General features: G+C 40.8%; 1 protein-coding gene across 1 annotated transcript; it reads left to right on the top strand.

Moving 5' to 3' along the window:
* The first annotated feature begins 282 nt into the window (after nucleotides 1-282).
* LOC130926941 (lipopolysaccharide-induced tumor necrosis factor-alpha factor homolog) lies at nucleotides 283-19214 on the top strand. The gene is made up of 5 exons (XM_057852296.1): nucleotides 283-341; nucleotides 10101-10276; nucleotides 16117-16131; nucleotides 17996-18140; nucleotides 18239-19214. Exons 2-5 carry the CDS (start codon nucleotides 10111-10113, stop codon nucleotides 18342-18344), a joined length of 432 nt encoding a protein of 143 aa, XP_057708279.1. The 5' UTR covers nucleotides 283-341; nucleotides 10101-10110; the 3' UTR covers nucleotides 18345-19214.
* The last annotated feature ends 174 nt before the right edge of the window (nucleotides 19215-19388 follow it).

Genomic DNA, 19388 nt, shown 5'->3' with positions numbered 1-19388 from the left:
TGATTTACTGTATATGAATAATAATTTAATAATAAAATAAATGATAAAGAGTTAATTCAATATAGTTTCCGTGTCCTCCACTGAAAAATCCTCCTCTTCTCAATTTGATTTAGTTTTTGCTTATGCTTCCAGTCACATCAGAGGTTGGCAAAGATGTGAGGAAAACAACCTGTTTCAAAGTCATAAGATAATACACTCTCTATTGGTCTTATCCTTAATGGTGCAGACCGATTTCATAATAGCAATGTGCGTGTCAACTGCTCATTTCCCCTCCCATCTCATTTGGAGAAAAGCAGCAACAGTAAAGAAGGCTTTCTCTTTGCCGGTGTTAAAAGCCACAGGTAGGCAAATCCTATCTTATCACATTCAGAGATATTAGAGCCCTTGTTGATACGCTAAACTTGTAGTAATTATCTGAAATTGGAATACTCATTTTACCAACGTAGTTTTTTTTTTTTGTCTCACACCTAATTAGAGCTGACAACAAGTTAGATTTTATTATATTTTCTGCTCAATTTGATTGTCTAATATTTAAGGTCAACTGAAATGATTGAAATCCTCTCAATGCTGTTGTACAAAACAGTGCCTTGTTTAATATTTAAGGTCAACTGAAATGATTGAAATCCTCTCAATGCTGTTGTACAAAACAGGGTGAGGCACTCATGCAGGACTGCCGTAAACAGGCGTGCTTGAGTGAGTGGCCAATGCTTCTCTTCATGTTTCTGTATGGTGAGACAGGCTGACAGGGACTGACTGGTAATGCACAATGAGCTAGGGTTCAACAATTATGGTATCTGGATAAGTGCCTGGCAACATGAGTGCAGCTTTCAAACATACAGTGTATCACAAAAGTGAGTACAACCTTCGCATTTCTGCAGATATTTAAGTATATCTTTTCATGGGGCAACACTGACAAAATGACACTTTGACACAATGAAAAGTAGTCTGTGTGCAGCTTGTATAATACAGTTAATTTATTTTCCCCTCAAAATAACTCAAAATGTAGCCATTAATATCTAAACCCCTGGCAACAAAAGTGAGCACACCCCTTAGAAACTACATCCCTAAATGTCCAAATTGAGTACTGCTTGTCATTTCCCCTCCAAAATGTCATGTGACTCGTTAGTGTTACTAGGTCCAGGTGTGCATAAGGAGCAGGTGTGTTCAAATTTGTAGTGCAGCTCTCACACTCTGGTCACTGAAAGTTCCAACATGGCACCATATGGCAAAGAACTCACTGAGGATCTTAAAAGATGTATTGTTGCGCAACATGGAGATGGCCAAGGCTAGAAGATTACCAAGATGCTGAAACTAAGCTGCAGCACAGTTGCTAAGATCATCCAGCGTTTTAAAAGAGCAGGATTTACTCATAACAGGCCTCGGGTTGGTCGTCCAAAGAAGCTGAGCACACGTGCTGAGCGTCACATCCAAATGCTTTCTTTGAAAGATTGTCGCAGGAGTGCTGTCAGCATTGCTGCAGAGATTGAAGTGGTGGGGGGTCAGCCTGTTAGTGCTCAGACCATACGTCCCACTCTACATCAAATTGGCGTGCATGGCTGTCACCCCAGGAGCAAGCCTCTTCTGAAGACGGTATGTATCATGGATTAAGATTCCCTATTTTTAGCCGGTACTTGTTTTTCCCCACACTCCTTGAATGCACCACGTCAAACGATAAGTCACATTTTAACCAATTCTCCAATCACCAGTCACCTAGGCACTATATAAGCTTCCTTGATTCCTCTCCCCTTCAGTTGTGTGGGAGAGAAGCCAAGCAGCAACAGCTGCAGGTCAGTCTCAAAAGCTTTTTGATGTATCCAACCGATTGTATTCTTTTCAAACTCGTTAAAGGCTGTTTTATAACTTATAGAACCAGACCTTTTTATTTGTGTTGGGGACCTGTTAGTTAGTATCTGTGCTCAACTACATCCAAGTGAACTGGTGAGTCTGAATTTTTCCATCTGTTGTTAGCGGATTAGCCAACATGCTAACTTACACTACCTTAGGTGTTCATGTGATTTTTAAGTCTGTTGGTACTTTATTATTGTATCTCGTTATGTTAGCATGCTAATGCTAACACGTGAATACTATTGCATTTTGGTGTCTGTTGGTGCTTTATTATTGTATTTTGTTATGTTAGCATGATAATGCTAATGCTAACATGTGACTAGTATTGCATTTTTGTAACTGGGTTGGTTGGTTCATGCAGGCCAGGTGGTCCTGCCCTGCCTTGGGACCACTCCAACAAAAGGATGGCGAGCTAGAACTTGAGCCAGGTGCCTGATGGTCCTTTACCTTGTCTTCAACACAATTGTCAAGTCAGGGTCTGGTAGGAGGCTCTGCAGCCTGTTTTTCTCTCTCCACTACTCTGGTCAAGCACTTCAAATACCCATTCAACTTGTGACTATTCAAGCAGCGCTAATGGACACTCACTTTGTACCTCCATAAAACTGAAGGCATTCATTCGTAAGCTTGACTGTTTGTTACCTACGAACGTGGGGGTGGGGAAAGTGAACTGTTTCCCCCCCCCTCTGTTGATCAACTGTAACTTGTGTACACACTGATTTTGTAAATATTTGTTGTTTCTCTATCACATTTCTTAAATACAATTTTCATTCAAACAAATTTGTCATTATTCGTTGCCGCTACCCTCCAGTAGCTGAACCAGAGCTTCCTAATATGCCCACTATTTTGTCACCTCAGTGGTGCTCTTAACAACACTGCTCATACTTGTTACAGGTACACAAGAAAGCCCGCAAACAGTTTGCTGAAGACATGTCAACAAAGCACATGGATTACTGGAACCATGTCCTATGGTCTGATGAGATGAAAATTAAATTGTTTGGTTCCGATGGTCTCAAGCATGTGTGGCGTCGACCCGGTGAGGAGTACAAAGATAAGTGTGTCATGCCTACAGTCAAGCATGGTGGTGGGAATGTCATGGTCTGGGGCTGCATGAGTGCTGCAGGTGTTGGAGAGTTACATTCCATTGAGGGAAACATGAACTCCAACATGTACTGTGAAATACTGCAGCAGAGCATGATCCCCTCCCTCCAGAAACTGGGTCACAGGGCAGTGTTCCGGCATGACAATAACTCCAAACACACCTCCAAGATGACCACTGCTTTACTGAAGAGGCTGAGGGTAAAGGTGATGGACTGGCCAAGCATGTCTCCAGACTTGAACCCAATAGAACATCTTTGGGGGATCCTCAAGCGGAAGGTGGAGGTATGCAAAGTCTCAAATATCCAGCAGCTCCGCAACGTCGTCATGGAGGAGTGGAAGAGCATTCCAGTGGCAACCTGTGAAGCTCTGGTCAACTCCATGCCCAGGAGAGTAAAGGCAGTTCTGGATAATAGTGGTGGCCACACAACATATTGACAGACATGTTGTATGTTAATATTGACAACTTTCACTAAGGGGTGTACTCACTTTTGTTGCCAGGGGTTTAGATATCAATGGCTATATTTTGAGGGGAAAATAAATTAACTATTATATAAGCTGCACACTGACAACTTTTCATTGTGTCATTTTGTCAGTGTTGTCCCTTGAAAAGATATAAATATCTGCAGAAATGCGAAGGGCGTACTCGCTTTTGTGATACACTGTAAGCCATGCCTCTTCATCTAAACAAATTATTGATAAACTGAAGTGCTGTGGCTCCAGGATTCCTGGACCATGGACTTAGATCACTGCATTAGGTCACCATAAGTCCGAATGAATCTTGCGTGCAACCCTTTATAACTTTCAAATAGTTCACCCAAAATATCAAGTGGTCACATATTACTGTATTAAGAGGTTTTACCACACTGTAAGACTATGAAATCCTTTGAATTGTCAAACTGCTTCCTCTCTAGATAATGTATAGGCCTATTCACTGATTTCTCAGTTCCTAATTTGATGCAATAGCTCCACACAATTGAAAAGTTATCAATTTACATTTGTGAATGTTTTAACAATTGACCTAATGATCATTTGGAGAACTCTTACTAAGGGTCAGAGTGTAATTTTACAAGAAGGGTTGGCTATGTTTGGAAGAACTTCAGTTGTGAAATATACCTTGAGTCATATCCTGGAAAAATGATCAGGTTGGACATACTGTACTGTACACGTTCCTTGGACTAACAATATCAACAAAAGAAAAAAGGCCAATGGATAGATACAAATCCAATATCTCTTTTCTTTCATGCTTGTCCTGCTCATCCCATCTTGCCCTACTTGGGGCCAAAGAGAGATTGTCAAACCGGGATAAGCAGCACAACACTGGGCTATGTGAACCTTCATGCAAACAATAAACCAGGGGTTGGTAGTAACGCGTTACATATACTCAGTTACATTTACTTGAGTAACTTTTTGAGAAAAATGTACTTCCAAGAGTAGTTTTACTAAGCTATACTTTTTACTATTACATAAGTAGATTTGTACCCCCCCCCCAAAAAAAAAACTACTCCGCTCCTTTGGGCTACACAAGAATTTTTACATTTTCTCCTCTTTATTCTACGTATTTTTTTCTTTTTTTTTTTTCTTTTTTTTGCTCACGATACCAAGAGTAGAGACGTGCCTGCTTTATTACCGGAGTAGTTCCACTGATTTCACCAATTAGACGTCATGACTTCATTATACCAATCAGACGCAAGCTTGCCGTTCTAGCTTCAAGCGAGCCTGTTTAATCATGTGGTGTCTTTAAAACACCGTAAAAAATGAAGTATTTGATATAGAGCGCTCCCCCAAACATTTCTCGAAAGCGTGGCTTTTAACATCTTCCAGATTTTAGTTGGCTCTGATTGACCACGGAAATCCGGAGATATAATCCTTTTGATCTCAAAGTAGTCATCATGAAGGAACTCTTTACTCTTCAAACTATAAACTATTTTCCTGCATTTTTTTTTCTCTTGTCGGAATTCAATTTTTTATTTTTTATTTTTTTGCTTAATGTGGTTGTGTAATCGTTATTGTACAGTATCATTATAATAACAGTCCAAATAGATAACCTTGTGCTCAGAGAAAAATACCATTGTATGCAGTTACTCACATTGTTACTCATCACTTGAATACAGTGGTACCTCGACATACGATCGCTTCGACACACGATCTTTTCGACATCCAACGTAAAATTTGACCCGCCATTTGTTTTTCTACATCCCACGACATGCTCGAAATACAACGATTTATGACAGCACTGCCTTTACTTTGTCTTCCCGCAAGACTGATGCAGCGGATTGAAGGAAATAGGTACCGTTCTCGCATACATCATATAATTGTTTGCATTTGTCTAACACATTCATCTAACTATAGTTTATGCAGACTTCACTGCATGCCCTTGGAGACAGTAAAGTGAATCACCTTATCAGGGCTCATGAGGGGAAAATGGAAAAATGGTACCGTTTCTCGTAGGCACCGTCTAACTGTTTGCATTACTCTAACACATGTAATATAATTAATCAGGGAATAGTATCATTTCTCATATTTACTGTAGGACTGTACTATTTTACACACCTAATATAAAAGAAATAGTACACCAGTTTAATGAAAAGAAGCAGAATAGATACACAACGCCATCTTATCTCAGAAGCCCAACGTGTGCGTCACGAGCAAGATTGACACACCAACTCTTGCAATCAATTCTCCCGACCTCCAACAAGGACAAAGAGCAGCAAGCTTTGTCCTAATACAAGTAGCGCCAGCCCGGATAACAAAGTTGATAGCGGGTGCTTGGGACGTCAAGACCCGCGTCGGTCGCTGTGGCAACCACGTCCCATCCACGCATGAACCTAACCGCCCAAAACCGGCCACAGAAGGATGATCCCGAAATAACATCCTTTGGCCGGCCCACTCCACCGCAGCCTTAAAAAACACTGGACACTGAGATAACACAGATTGCTCGGAAACATTTTCTATGTAGCCTTGTTTTGGATCCAGAATTGTTCCTCCATCGTCTGTTTTTGCCTTGTTTTTGACCATTGTCGACGAATAAATTGTCAACCTGTTTTCGGTGAGCCTTCTTCAAACTTTTGTAACATGGAGTCAGTACAAAGAGTTAACACAAGAGGAGAACGCGCGGAATTTCCGCCTTCCCGGTTGGCGCACGAAGGCGGTAAGCAGCGGAGCACCATTTCCGTTCGGCTGTCGCCGTTGCCTTGCGGCTTGGCCGGGGGGGGCGAATTCCAACAGGATTTTCTTGGGAGAGAAATCAACATGGGTTCCAAGAATGTTAGTGCAGGTGGCAAAAAAGGAAAAAGGTGAGACATACCATGGAAATGATACAAAAATATGAGCATGGTGGGCGCCATCTCCATGGATCCCACCATCTCTGAGAGCTGATATATTGCATTGTCTGCATGAAGGCCATCAAGGGATTTCCAAATGTAGGGCCAAGGCCAAGGAATCAGTCTGGTGGCCTGGCATCTCTACACGGACAGGCAAAATGGTGAGTGAATGCGAAATACAGTGGGGCAAATAAGTATTTAGTCAACCACTAATTGTGCAAGTTCTCCCACTTGAAAATATTACAGAGGCCTGTAATTGTCAACATGGCTAAACCTCAACCATGAGAGACAGAATGTGGGGAAAAAAATCACATTGTTTGATTTTTAAAGAATTTATTTGCAAATCATGGTGGAAAATAAGTATTTGGTCAATACCAAAAGTTCATCTCAATACTGTGTTATGTACCCTTTGTTTGCAATAACTGAGGCCAAACATTTTCTGTAACGCTTCACAACCTTTTAACACACTGTTGCTGGTATTTTGGCCCATTCCTCCATGCAGATGTCCTCTAGAGCAGTGATGTTTTGGGGCTGCCGTTGTGCAACACGGACTTTCAACTCCCTCCACAGATTTTCTACGGGGTTGAGATCAGGAGACTGGCTAGGCTACTCCAGGATCTTGAAATACTTCTTACGAAGCCAGTCCTTTGTTGCCCTGGCTGTGTGTTAGGGATCACTGTCTTGCTGAAAGACCCAGCCACGTCTCATCTTCAATGCCCTTGCTGATGGAAGGAGATTTTCACTCAAAATCTCTCGATACATGGCCCGATTCATTCTTTCCTATACACAGATCAGTTGTCCGGGTCCCTTTGCAGAAAAACAGCCCCAAAGCATGGTGTTTCCATCCCCATGCTTCACAGTGAGTATGGTGTTCTTCGGATGCAATTCAGTATTTTTTTCTCCTCCAAACACGAGAACCTGTGTTTCTACCAAAAAGTTCTATTTTGGTTTCATCTGACCATAACACATTCTCCCAGTCCTCTTCTGGATCATCCAAATGCTCTCTAGCGAACTGCAGACGGGCCTGGACGTGTACTGGCTTCAGCAGGGGGATACGTCTGGCAGTGCAGGATTTGAGTCCCTGGCGGTGCATTGTGTTACTGATAGTAGCCTATGTTACTGTTGTCCCAACTCCCTGTAGGTCATTCACTTGGTCCCCCCGCGTGGTTCTGAGATTTTTGCTCACCGTTCTTGTTATCATTTTGACGCCACGGGGTGAGATCTTGCATGGAGCCCCAGATCGAGGGAGATCATCAGGGGTATTGTATGGCTTCCATTTTCTAATAATTGCTCCCACAGTTGATTTCTTTACACCAAGCGTTTTACCTATTGCAGATTCAGTCTTCCCAGCCTGGTGCAGGTCTACAATTTTGTCTCTGGTGTCCTTCGACAGCTCTTTGGTCTTGGCCGTAGTGGAGTTTGGAGTGTGACTGACCGGGATTGTGGACAGGTGTCTTTTATACCGATAATGAGTTCAAACACGTGCCATTGATACAGGTAAAGAGTGGAGTCTCATTAGACCTCGATAGAAGAAGTTAGACCTCTTTGACAGCCAGAAATCTTGCTTGTTTGTAGGTGACCAAATACTTTTTTTCCACACTAATTTGGAAATATTTTTTTTTAAAAACTCAAACAATGTGATTTTCTGTTTTTTTCCCCCCACATTCTGTCTCTCATGGTTGAGGTTTACCCATGTTGACAATTACAGGCCTCTCTAATATTTTCAAGTCGGAGAACTTGCACAATTGGTGGTTGACTAAATACTTATTTGCCCAACTGTATGTAAAAAATATAGACTTCAGAACTGTGAGCCACTGCTATCCATCCCACTTCCGGATTGCCAATGACAGAAGGTGGGAATGAATTTGTTCGAATGGGCAAAGAAACAGTACATTTTGATTGTAGACTTTTTCTCAAAGTACATAGAAGTGGCACAACTTAAACACTGGACTATGGAGGTCACAATCAACTTTTGCTAAGCATGGGACTCCTGAGACTGTTGTATCAGATAATGGACCACAGTTTTCGTCACAACAGTTCAAAGAGTTTGTAAAGGAATACCACTTCTCACATGTCACCAGCAGCCCAAAGAACCCCTAGGCCAACGGTGAAGCAGAACGTGCTGTGCGTACCATCAAGGACCTCTGGAAAAAGGACAATGATCACAGAGCACTGCTGGCTTACGGTTCATGCCGCTTGAACATGGACTCTCGCCACCTCATCTCTTCATGGGGAGACACCTGCGCACGTCCCGAGCTTAATTTTTGTCTACGTTGGTTCCAAAGTGGCCGGACTTGTCTGCCTTTCGAAAGAAGGAAGAGGATGAAAGGAGTCAGCAGGCGAACCATTACAATCGGAGAAATCGAACAACACCACTTTCACAATTAAGACCTGGACAGAAAGTTTGGGTTACAACAGAAGGTACTGCAGGAGAAGTCATCAGACTTGCTAATACTCTGATCCTATATAGTGGAGACTGACAGAGGGATTCTAAGGAGGAACAGGAGCCATCTTAGACCCATAGGGACTGTTGCAAGGTCGGGTCAAGTTGTGAGACCACCAGACAGATTGGATTTGTAATTGATGTTATGTTCATTTGAATGAAAGTTGAGAAAAGAAAATGTTATGTTCATTTAAATGAAAGTTAAGAAATGTTTAAGAAAGTAATAACACTGGTTTGAAGGAAAGAAAATAATTGTGTTAACATGTTTGATGAAAGAAAATATCTATTTACAATATTAGTGTTCATTGGATATTAAGGTGCACAAGTCAGTTAAAGTATTTAGGTTCACGTGATGAAGCATGCGTTCAACTAAAAGGAGGAGCTGTAGCAGTAGTGATATTGGACTACATGTCCCATAATGCTCCGCGGGATAAATAAATGCTGTTAAGAAGTCCGTCTCTTGTGCTGAGTGTTCAATATACACCAGCTTCATCAGGTTTTTAATCATTTATTTCAGAATGCAACAAAACATGCCTATTGTCCGCCCCAGCTGAACAAAGTGAAAGTAAGAGTCCTCCCTCCTTCTGTCAAGTCAGCCAAGCGGTGCTTTCAGGTACACCACGCAAAACACATCCGCCACATTAGAACCTCATTCGTAACATTATTACAGGAATTATTATTATTATTTCAGATTTTTATTTATAATTTATTTGTTTTGCTCTGTATTATTGCTATTTGCTGTAGTACCAGCAGCATTTGTTAAGGATTTAGTGTAGGTTTTCAGGCTGTGGAATGAATTACGTAATGAGATTATAATGTATTTATTTTGGGAAAATCCTGCCCGACATACGACCATTTCGATTTACAAACAAGGTCCTTGAACAAATTAACTTTGTATGTAGAGGTACCACTGTATTCTTTTCACTGGATGCTTTTTTACTTGTACTTGAGTACATTTTTTGAACGACTACTTTTACTTGAGTGATATTATTTTGAAACAATGCTACTCTTACCTGAGTAAAACTTTTGGCTACTCTACCCACCTCTGCAGTAAACCCATAATTGCTTCGTATGGCTACAATATGCAAAATACTGCCAGCCTATGATTTCATGGTAAACATGCCCTATTTAGATTCTTTGAGCATTTATCAATTAAACAGAAAAGAACTCCATATATTGACTAAACCACTCCCACTGAGACAAACAATCATTCAAGCCTTCTTTGAATAAACTGTATGCTTTTGTTCCTTGTGAGATGGTCACTCAGAGTCAGAACATTCAGTCAGAATACAGCCACATCATTTGTACTCAGAAGGTGACAATCTGCCATTTATTTTTTATTCATTCTCCAAATCACTCAGAATATTTGTTTCTGTATATCCCTTCTATTTAAGGCTTGTCAAGATGGAAATGGGATACCAAGAAACACCTCCACCATACCCTGGCACAGCCATGAACTATGGGCCTCCATCATACCCTGTCACAGCCATTAACTATGGGGTTGCAGTGCAACAACCTATGGTGTACCCGCCACCTAGTGCAGGACCACAACCTGTTGTAATACATGAAGGTCTGAATGCCTTTCATCTAAAATGACTGTTTATTATTAGCTGTCGGAGAGGATTTATATCGAAAGTTACGTAGGTAACTACGGTTCTATGAATCCCGAATGACCGCCAGAGGCGGTGGTGTAAGCACTGAATGGTCCCTTCGCGCATGAGCAGTGCGAGTAATAATACCAATGAAGTCACCTGTGACATAGTGTTGTATCGGTCGCGAACGATTCGTTTTTTTTGAACGAATTGTTTGGGTGAACGAGACCGAACTAATCGCCATCTGCACCGATTCGTTCTATGAAGTTGGGGCTTGTTCGCTGCGTGGGAGGGCGTTGAGCAAGCGGCAGCGTCTTCTGACATCACACACGACCAATCAGACGCCAGCCTCATCGCGGCCAGGGGAGGGAGCGGAAACAGAATCAGGGCGTCTGTCACTCACTTCCACGTGAAGCCAATAAGCAGCCCGCGTGCAGGCAGGGGGCAAGACTGAGTTATGTCACTTCCCGTTCAGTGACTCGGTCCTCCGGTTCCTGACCTAGCTTGCTGCTAACTTGACTTTCCAGTAATGCGGTGAACGAGTCAAAAAATGAAAGGAAATGACTTTGTCACATATTTGTTAATGTGGAGCCTATCAAATGCTGCTCAAACAGACAAAAACACCACACAAATATTGCGAGCATGGGTTAGTGTACTACTTTTCTCAACAGACTCGGGACTACCTATGACGACATACTATCAAATTTACAGTAGTTTAAAACACGGGTAGCTACAAGGCAAGCAAAAGTGAGCTGCAGTCGCGTGACGGCAGTGAAGGGGGCAGAGAACTGTCACTATATGGAGGCTTCATGGCAGCGATATTTACCTCATATGTGCACAGTAAAAAAGAATATTTAGAATAATAAAACAACGCACGCGGACACGGAAGATGTCGCAATATGTCTACATTTTTCTTAACAGACTAATGAGAGTAGAAAGGCGACATCGTAAAGAGCAAACAATTATTTCTTGTCAGCATTTGACGATCTGAGATGAGGGGACGACAGGGGAGCTGACCGGATTATTTTATTTGTTAATACCAGTGCAAAAATTCAATACGATCATCTTAATACTGATTTGCAATTAAACTGTCAAATATCAAAATGTAGTATTGTTTTTTTCAGAGCAGCACATTTGACAACTAGCTATTTACACTTTAGTTTTAACAATAGTGACCAAAAATAATAGTGATGAGTATAAAAACTAAAATACAACAGAGTGAGAAATTAATTAATTAGAAATTAAACTTTCGATTTATTTTATTTTCGTGACAGCAAGCATGCCGCGTTGGCTGGTAGCAGCTGCATTGTATATGTGATCAAGATCATGCTAAAGAAAGTCCGTGCGCCCCCGACCCCAAACCCCCACTCCCCCCACAAAAGGAAAATGTTTATCCGTGTCCTAAATCGAAATGCAAGCACGAGCCATTACTTTGATCCCATTGAACTAGGACAGACGACGCGGAAGTTCTCCCTCGCTTTTGCAGCAGCGGGAGGGAGATGAGGCTGTCTGTGAAAGCAGAATGATATCGCCTGTCACTCATTTCTGAAACTACAACGAGTAGTCAATGAGGAGCCTGTGTGCAAGAGAGGGAGGGACCAAGCAATGTCACTTCCCGTTCAGTTATACTGCGAAGCGGTCTTTGGTGATTCGTTCGGCAACGTCACTTCCCGTTCACTAACCGAACGATTCATTTGGGCGGGGAGGGAGATGAGGGGGGCGAACGATTCGTTGAATGATTTGTTTGAACGAATCTTTTTACTGAACGAACCGGAATGGATTCGTTTACTCAAGTGAACGACAAATCCCGTCACTACTGTGACCCCAGGTTGACCCCCGGCAAAGGTATAACTTAACCGAGATCCAGTCCCTACAGAACTTTCTCGCGTGGCCACGAGGATTCTGGGAGTGACGGAATGCTCTGGTGGTCATTCGGGATTCATAGAACTGTAGTTACCTACGTAACTTTCGTTCTATTTCATCCTTGCTGACTGCCAGAGGTGGTGCTGTAAGCACTGAATGACCAATACCAGCTGGGTCACGAAGAATCACTGACCCAAACTTCACAGGGACCCGACGCCAGAACACACGCCGGTTGGAAAAATGAAACAGGTGAATGCAGCCGGCGGCCCCGCAAGTGTTGAGCCAGCTGCGATCAGTCACCCAACGACACTGGCTGCGAGGGGGATCGCGAACGAAGCCATCACTGGCATGGGCTGTCAGCCGCTCCAACGAGGAAAAAAACAAAACAAAAAAAAAGCTTTACATGGCCGGATTGCTAATAAAGTGATGCAGCCTCAGGAAGGCGAATTCGCAGCTCCGACACACAGTCAACAAGGCTTTTTGCGACACAAACAGCAAAGCGGCAACTGCCAAGCGAGAAGAAAAAAGGGACTGGAGTTACACTGTACCTTTGCCGGGGGTCAACCTGGGGTCACAGGTGACTTCGTCGGTATTATTACTCGCACTGCGCATGTGCAAAGGGGTTATTCAGTGCTTACAGTATTGCCTCTGGCGGTCAGCGGGGATGAAATAGAACTATCAATACAAGTGTTGCATTGAGTAGAATACTCCTGAGACTTTTATTCTTCTCTAGATCATAAAGTAGCCACTAATTTTAACATTGACATGAATTCTTTCACACTCTCTCACTGAAATAACTATAGTTCCTGTGGCCCAGCTAAATGGCCCTGTGAGGTGAATATTAAATCTGATTGGTTAAAAAAAATAATTAGTCCCAAGGAAAAATATAGCTTTTCTTACATTGTACTGCTGTATACACATATTTGGAGCAGAGCTGTCTAAAAAAAAATGCCACATAAAAGACACGAATGTTCAGTAATCATTTAAAAAAATATTAGGGCTGTCAAACGATTAAAATTTTTAATCGAGTTAATTACAGCTTAAAAATTAATTAATCGCAATTAATCGCAATACAAACCATCTCTAAAATATGCCATATTTTTCTGTAAATTATTGTTGGAATGGAAAGATAAGACACAAGACGGATATATACATACAACATACTGTACATAAGTGCTGTATTTGTTTATTATAACAATAAATCCACAAATGGCATTATTAACATTCTTTCTGTTCAAGTGATCCACGGATAGTAAGACTTGTAGTCCATAAAAGATAAATGTTATAGTTACATGTTATAGTAATTTTATATTAAAACCCCTCTTCATATTTTCGTTTTAATAAAATTTGTACAATTTTCAATCAAAAGTAGAGTTAATATAGTAATAAGAAGAATAAAAATAACAATAATAAGAATTGAGTGACCAAACTCTGAGTAATGCTAGTTCACTTTGCATTGTTTTTTAGGTGTGTGAGAATAGTGCCTCATTACTACAGACTGAAGTGCTTTTCTTTTTGTGAACATAATTTTTTTGAGAGATAGCAATATTACTTTTGTTGTGCTTTCACTAAATGATACTTCTGTTTGTTGTGAAGGAGTTGCAGAAGCTTATGCCAATAAACGGCGCAGCCCAAAGAACGCCTGTGTCCACTCGCCTTTATAACAGATATATCTCTGTGCATATCTTACCCAAAATACAACAAGAGACACATAATTGCCACTAAAAGAAAGCAAACTTACCGAAATATGTGTGGAGCACAAAGCAACAGCATAAACGTCTCACAACTACTAATTCTCCCACTATTAGAAGGAATAACATGAGTATGGAACGGCGCTGCGCTGCCCCCAAGCGGCCGGTGGCATTCTCTTCACTCTTAACGTCCATAGACGGCGTCACTGAAATCTGTTTGAGGCAAGGCGAGAGCGGCTCATTCAGTGCATGCGTTAATTGCGTCAAATATTTTAACGTGATTAATTGAAAAAAATTAATTAACGCCCGTTAACGCGATAATTTTGACAGCCCTAAAAAATATATAATATTAGTATTCAGCTTATAAATTTAGGTCCGTGCTTCTGATCATTTTCGACAAACGGGAATCCTTGCTGACCCTGATTATCATATAAAATCCTGTCATTATACTACAGTCTGGGGCGCCATATAGGGGTGAAAAGTGATATTGATTCTAAAGACCCATGCCCTGATGGGGCCCACAAAGAAAATTAGAACATTAGGTAATTGTTTGCAAATTTAAATATTAATCATTATAATTTTAATAGGAATAAAACGAAGGCTTTCCTTTTCTTTTTTGTTTTTGGCAAAAAGTTAACACCCAGAGATCATATGCATTCTCCCCCCCCACAATCCCCGTATTTTCATTAAATGGTTTGGTCCGCCCTTCCTTCGATCAGACCGGGTGCAGCGGTGCGCATTACACCAGTCAATAACTCGGAATGCGCCATACTGCAGAAATGTATCCAAAACAAAAATTGGGTTATCAAAAGAGGAAAGAAAAGAAAGCAAAACAGGAGAGGGGGTAGAAATGGACAACAGGATGTGACAAAGTTCTTCACAAAGGAAGGTTGGTGTCTTGTGAGTCAGTGTAGTGCTGAAAATTAACCTGTTAGCTTACCCACTCCAGCCCCATCTGGAACCTTGCGATGTCTATTACAAAGCTCTGAAGTGAGGTCCCAGCTCACTCCATAAGAAATACTGGATTTTCCCGGCCTCAATGAGAGACATTCACCTATTCAAAAACATGAATTCCAAATAATGACAGCATTTTTTGGTATCCTACAGATGTTGAAAGTCGATGTGGAAATTTTCTTTTTTTAAATCGGCTTGAATCCAATTTGTCAAGAATTTATGGAATTTAGTTTGGAATCAATTGAATTTAGTTTGTTAACAAGGGACCTCGCTTCGGAGCTGTAGCCTATAGTAGAGATCGCGAGTTTCCAGATGGGGCTTAGCCTACTCCATAATGAAATACTGTAATTATTTGCTAGCTAGTGTTTGCTCCACTTTTAGCTTACATTTAATCAATACAGCAGGCAAACCCTTAGCAAGCTCTTCATACTAAAACAGTTGTCCTCTCTTGGTCTCCTAATTGCAATTTGAAAGATACAGCTGCAAAGCATTTTTGGAGAAGTGTGTATCACTTTACGTATATTTTGCACACTCCCTGTAACGGTTGCAGGTGGCGAGAGAGCTTTCAGTAAGCTAAGACTCATAAAGAACTATTTGAGGTCCACTATGTGTCAGGACAGGCTTTCTAGTCTTGCCATGCTGTCCATTGAAAGTCAGATGGCTAGGAAGCTAGACTTTAATGATTTGATCATTGACTTGCTAGCAAGAAGGCTCGGCACTAGACTCTTGGTGAGTAAGGCTGAGCAAGGGACCATGGATCATGCAGTGACAGCTGTTAAATGTATGGCTACATTAGATCAATACACTTGCAACAGTATGTACAGTATACAAGGTCAAAAAATCTGCTGCTCGCTTTGTTTGTTAATTCATTCTGAAGATGATGTTATCTTAATTGTGGTTAGTGTATACTGTAGTGTAGTTAAGTTAAAACAAAACATTTATTCTAAGTCATTCATTATGGTATTTGCTTTGAGAAAATTTCTAATAAAAATATATTTAGATTGTAAAAGATGGCCTTCAGACAAGTACATTTCTTATAGACGATATCAGTCTATTCATTATTGCTCTATACTCTGTATATTTACATAAATATACAGTATTTTCATCTTAAATTAATGCAGAAAATGCACAAATTAGTATCTTTTCATGGGGCCCAAAATCCTTGGCAGCGCCCCTGACTACAGTATAGCACTTGTGTATTTTGTATGCAAGAAGAGTTTAGTTGAATGTACTGTATCTTAATGGCTATATTTGATTGTATTTTCTTCTGTCTCCCTTCCTTTTCTGTGCTGCTTTCACTGTGGTTGCAGTACAAACTACTACAGGTGAGTAAATACATGTAATCCAAACCCCCACAGCTCCATATTGAAACCCCTCCTCCCCACACACAATTTCTCATTCTACAAGAGCACACATGTTTAGATATCATTGGCAGCAGTGACAGTAAATAAATTATTTAGATTCATAATTTATCAGTTTCTGCGTTTACAACGCAAATGACTGCTTCTGCACAACAGCACTGCATGAGTAACTTGGCGTGTAACCAAGCTGATCTGCAGGAAGAAACGTCCATTTACAACCCTTTGGCATCACAACAAACATTTGTTTGTCGTTCTCATGGCGTCCAGTAACATTTTGGGCAGGCCGAGTCACAGATTATACAAGTATGAAATTCCTGTCACACTAGTCACCGCATATTGTTGGGAACGCCATGTATGACAAGACTCCTTCAGAATTACAGTATGTGTGAACTCTTGCACACACACAAAAAAAAAAACATTGTTCAATATACAGTACAATTGTCTGATGTTAAGCGTGCACGCGAATGAAGCTGTCTAACAGGTTTGACGACTAAATACTTAGTAATCTCTGCTGGCTATTATAATCAATTGCAATAAAGGATCATTTCAATCCAAATTCTTATCCTTAGAGCATTTAAATAGATAAATGAGAAATAAAATTATTATAAATGCTTACAAAAATATACTAAAATAGAACACGCTGATGGTCAGAATGACACCTCAATAGAAATGGAATTAAGTAAGTGTGTACTTGTGACTTCTGAGACACACCCCAAAATGCGTACATATTTCTTCTTCTTTTCTTTTCGGCTTTTCCTTTCAGGGGTCGCCACAGCGATTCAGCAGTCTCCATCATTTCCTACCTTTCCAGGACAAACCTCCACACCTCTGGGTTTCTCCTCCACCTCTTCCATGCTCTCTCTACAGATCACAATGTCATCTGCAAACATCACAGGCCATGGAGATTCCTGTCTAAACTGTCCATTGCCATAGCGAACAAGAAGGGGCTTAGAGCTGATCCTTGATGTAGTCCCACCTCCACTTTGAACTCCTCCGTCACACCAACAGAACACCTCACCACTGTCTTACAGTCCTCATACATGCCCTGCACCACTTGAACATATAGTGTACCACAAAAGTGAGTCCACCCCTCGCTTTCTGCAAATATTTAAGTATGTCTTTTCATAGGACAACACTGACAAAATGACATTTTGACACAAGAAAAGTAGTCTGTGTGCAGCTTATATAATAGTTAATTTATTTTCCCCGCAAAATAACCCAAAATATAGCCATTAATATCTAAAACCCTGGCAACAAAAGTGAGTACACACCTTTGAAAAAACGTACTTCCCTAAATGTCCAAATTGAGTACTGCTTGTCATTTTCCCTCCAAAATGTTATGTGACTCGTTACAGGAGTGCTTTCAGTATTGCTGCAGAGATTGAAGAGGAGCCTGTTAGTGCTCAGACCATACGCCGCACTCTACACCAAATTGGTGTGCATGGCTGTCACCCCAGGAGGAAGCCTCTTCTGAAGACGGTACACAAGAAAGTCTCATCTCATCAGACCATAGGACATGGTTACAGTAATCTACGTGCTTTGTTGACATGTCTTCAGCAAACTGTTTGTGGGCTTCCTTGTGTACCATCTTCAGAAACTTCAGAGTGTCTGGTTGTTCTGAACAGTTTTAATGTTTCACATTGAGTGTATGACATACTCCAATTGTGATAATTCAACATACCTCAAAATAGTGAACAGTAACAGGTTATAGGGAAACAGAAAAAACGAAAGGGAAAAAAAGAAAGAAAGAAACAAACAACAACAAGAAATACATTTAACACCTACACTAAACAACATTTTGAATTGTGTGGTCTATTTTGGACTACAGTGACTCAAGCGGTGGTAAAAACTTCACTGCAAGACACTTCAGCACAAGCTGTGTGCCCCCGCTGTCAGCGCACAGTGGTCACCGAGGTAGAGCACACCCCAGGCCTGTTGTCATGGGCCATCTGTGGAGGCATCAGCGTCATTGGGTAAAGAGAGAAATAGCGCAAAAGCTCATAATGCTAAAACTCGTTGTGTTGTGTTTTTGCTTTCTACACTGAACACTACTTATTATTTCACCTATCAGGTGTTGTTTCTTCGCCTGGATACCATTCATTGTGGACGCCTGCAAGGATGTCAAGCATCTCTGCCCAAATTGCAACACAGTCATTCATGTTTACAAGCGAATGTAAAATGCTTCTGATTGAGAATCTTATGCAGATAAAACAGTGAATGCTTTGGACAAACTAAACTTTGCAAATGCTATATGGGGTCTCATAGGTACTGTATTATGATGTATGTCTTTGCCATGGAAAATGAGACTGATAAATTGTTCATTTGCAACAAACCTTTAATGCAGTGCTTCTCAATTATTTTCTGCTTGCCCCCCGCCCTCTAGGAAGACATAAACGTTTGGCGCCCCCCCAACTCTCTGCCGCCACTGTAAATAGTATCGTTTGTCAATAAAATTATCATTATAAGTACACCTCTGCATAACATTGTGTCCTTTTTAATTTTAAAGAAAGAAAAAGTAATATAGATCAGCGTACAATAAAGTGTAATGTTATCAACATTTTTTGTTGAGAACATAAAAGACTTAAAGCGCATCACTTAGCCTGAATTAAAAAAAAAAAGTCACATCCAAACTGTAAAAATACTCTCAAGGCATTTTTTTTACCATTTAATACTAAAACATGAAATTTAATAAAATCTATAAATAATAATAAATTCAAAGTGATTAGCAACATTAACTCATGAGACCATATGCCAAACCATTTGACCGAAAAATTTAATAAAATAAAACTTTATTGCTGTAAATGTTTGGGTGGTTTTAGTGAAAGCAGACACTGTCATCTGTGTGATTTTGACAAAGATCAGATCAGGCTTTGATGGAGATTTTATGCAGAAATGTGAGAAATCATAAAAATGTTCAGATACTTTTTCATTCCACTATAAGTGACGTCTTGATTGATTTGGCTTCCTGCTGTCCGTTGCAAACATTTTTTGATACAGACCAGTCTTTCCTTGTCTCCCACTGTATTAAAAGTCACAGCCAAATGCTACATACGCGTCGTCATATTTCCTCGTCTCAGCTCTTCATATCTCCAGCGCTCTTTGCTGTGTGGTCTTGTTTGGTCTAAAATTACTGTGCACACTCTGAAAATGAGAGCACCACTGCCACCCACTGAGTAGATGTGCAATTACACTTTATTCGAGTACAGCAAAAGAAGTAAGTT

This window comes from Corythoichthys intestinalis, chromosome 12, assembly GCF_030265065.1.
Source record: "Corythoichthys intestinalis isolate RoL2023-P3 chromosome 12, ASM3026506v1, whole genome shotgun sequence".
NCBI classification, from domain to species: domain Eukaryota; kingdom Metazoa; phylum Chordata; class Actinopteri; order Syngnathiformes; family Syngnathidae; genus Corythoichthys; species Corythoichthys intestinalis.
This window is presented reverse-complemented; position numbering and strand designations above follow the sequence as displayed.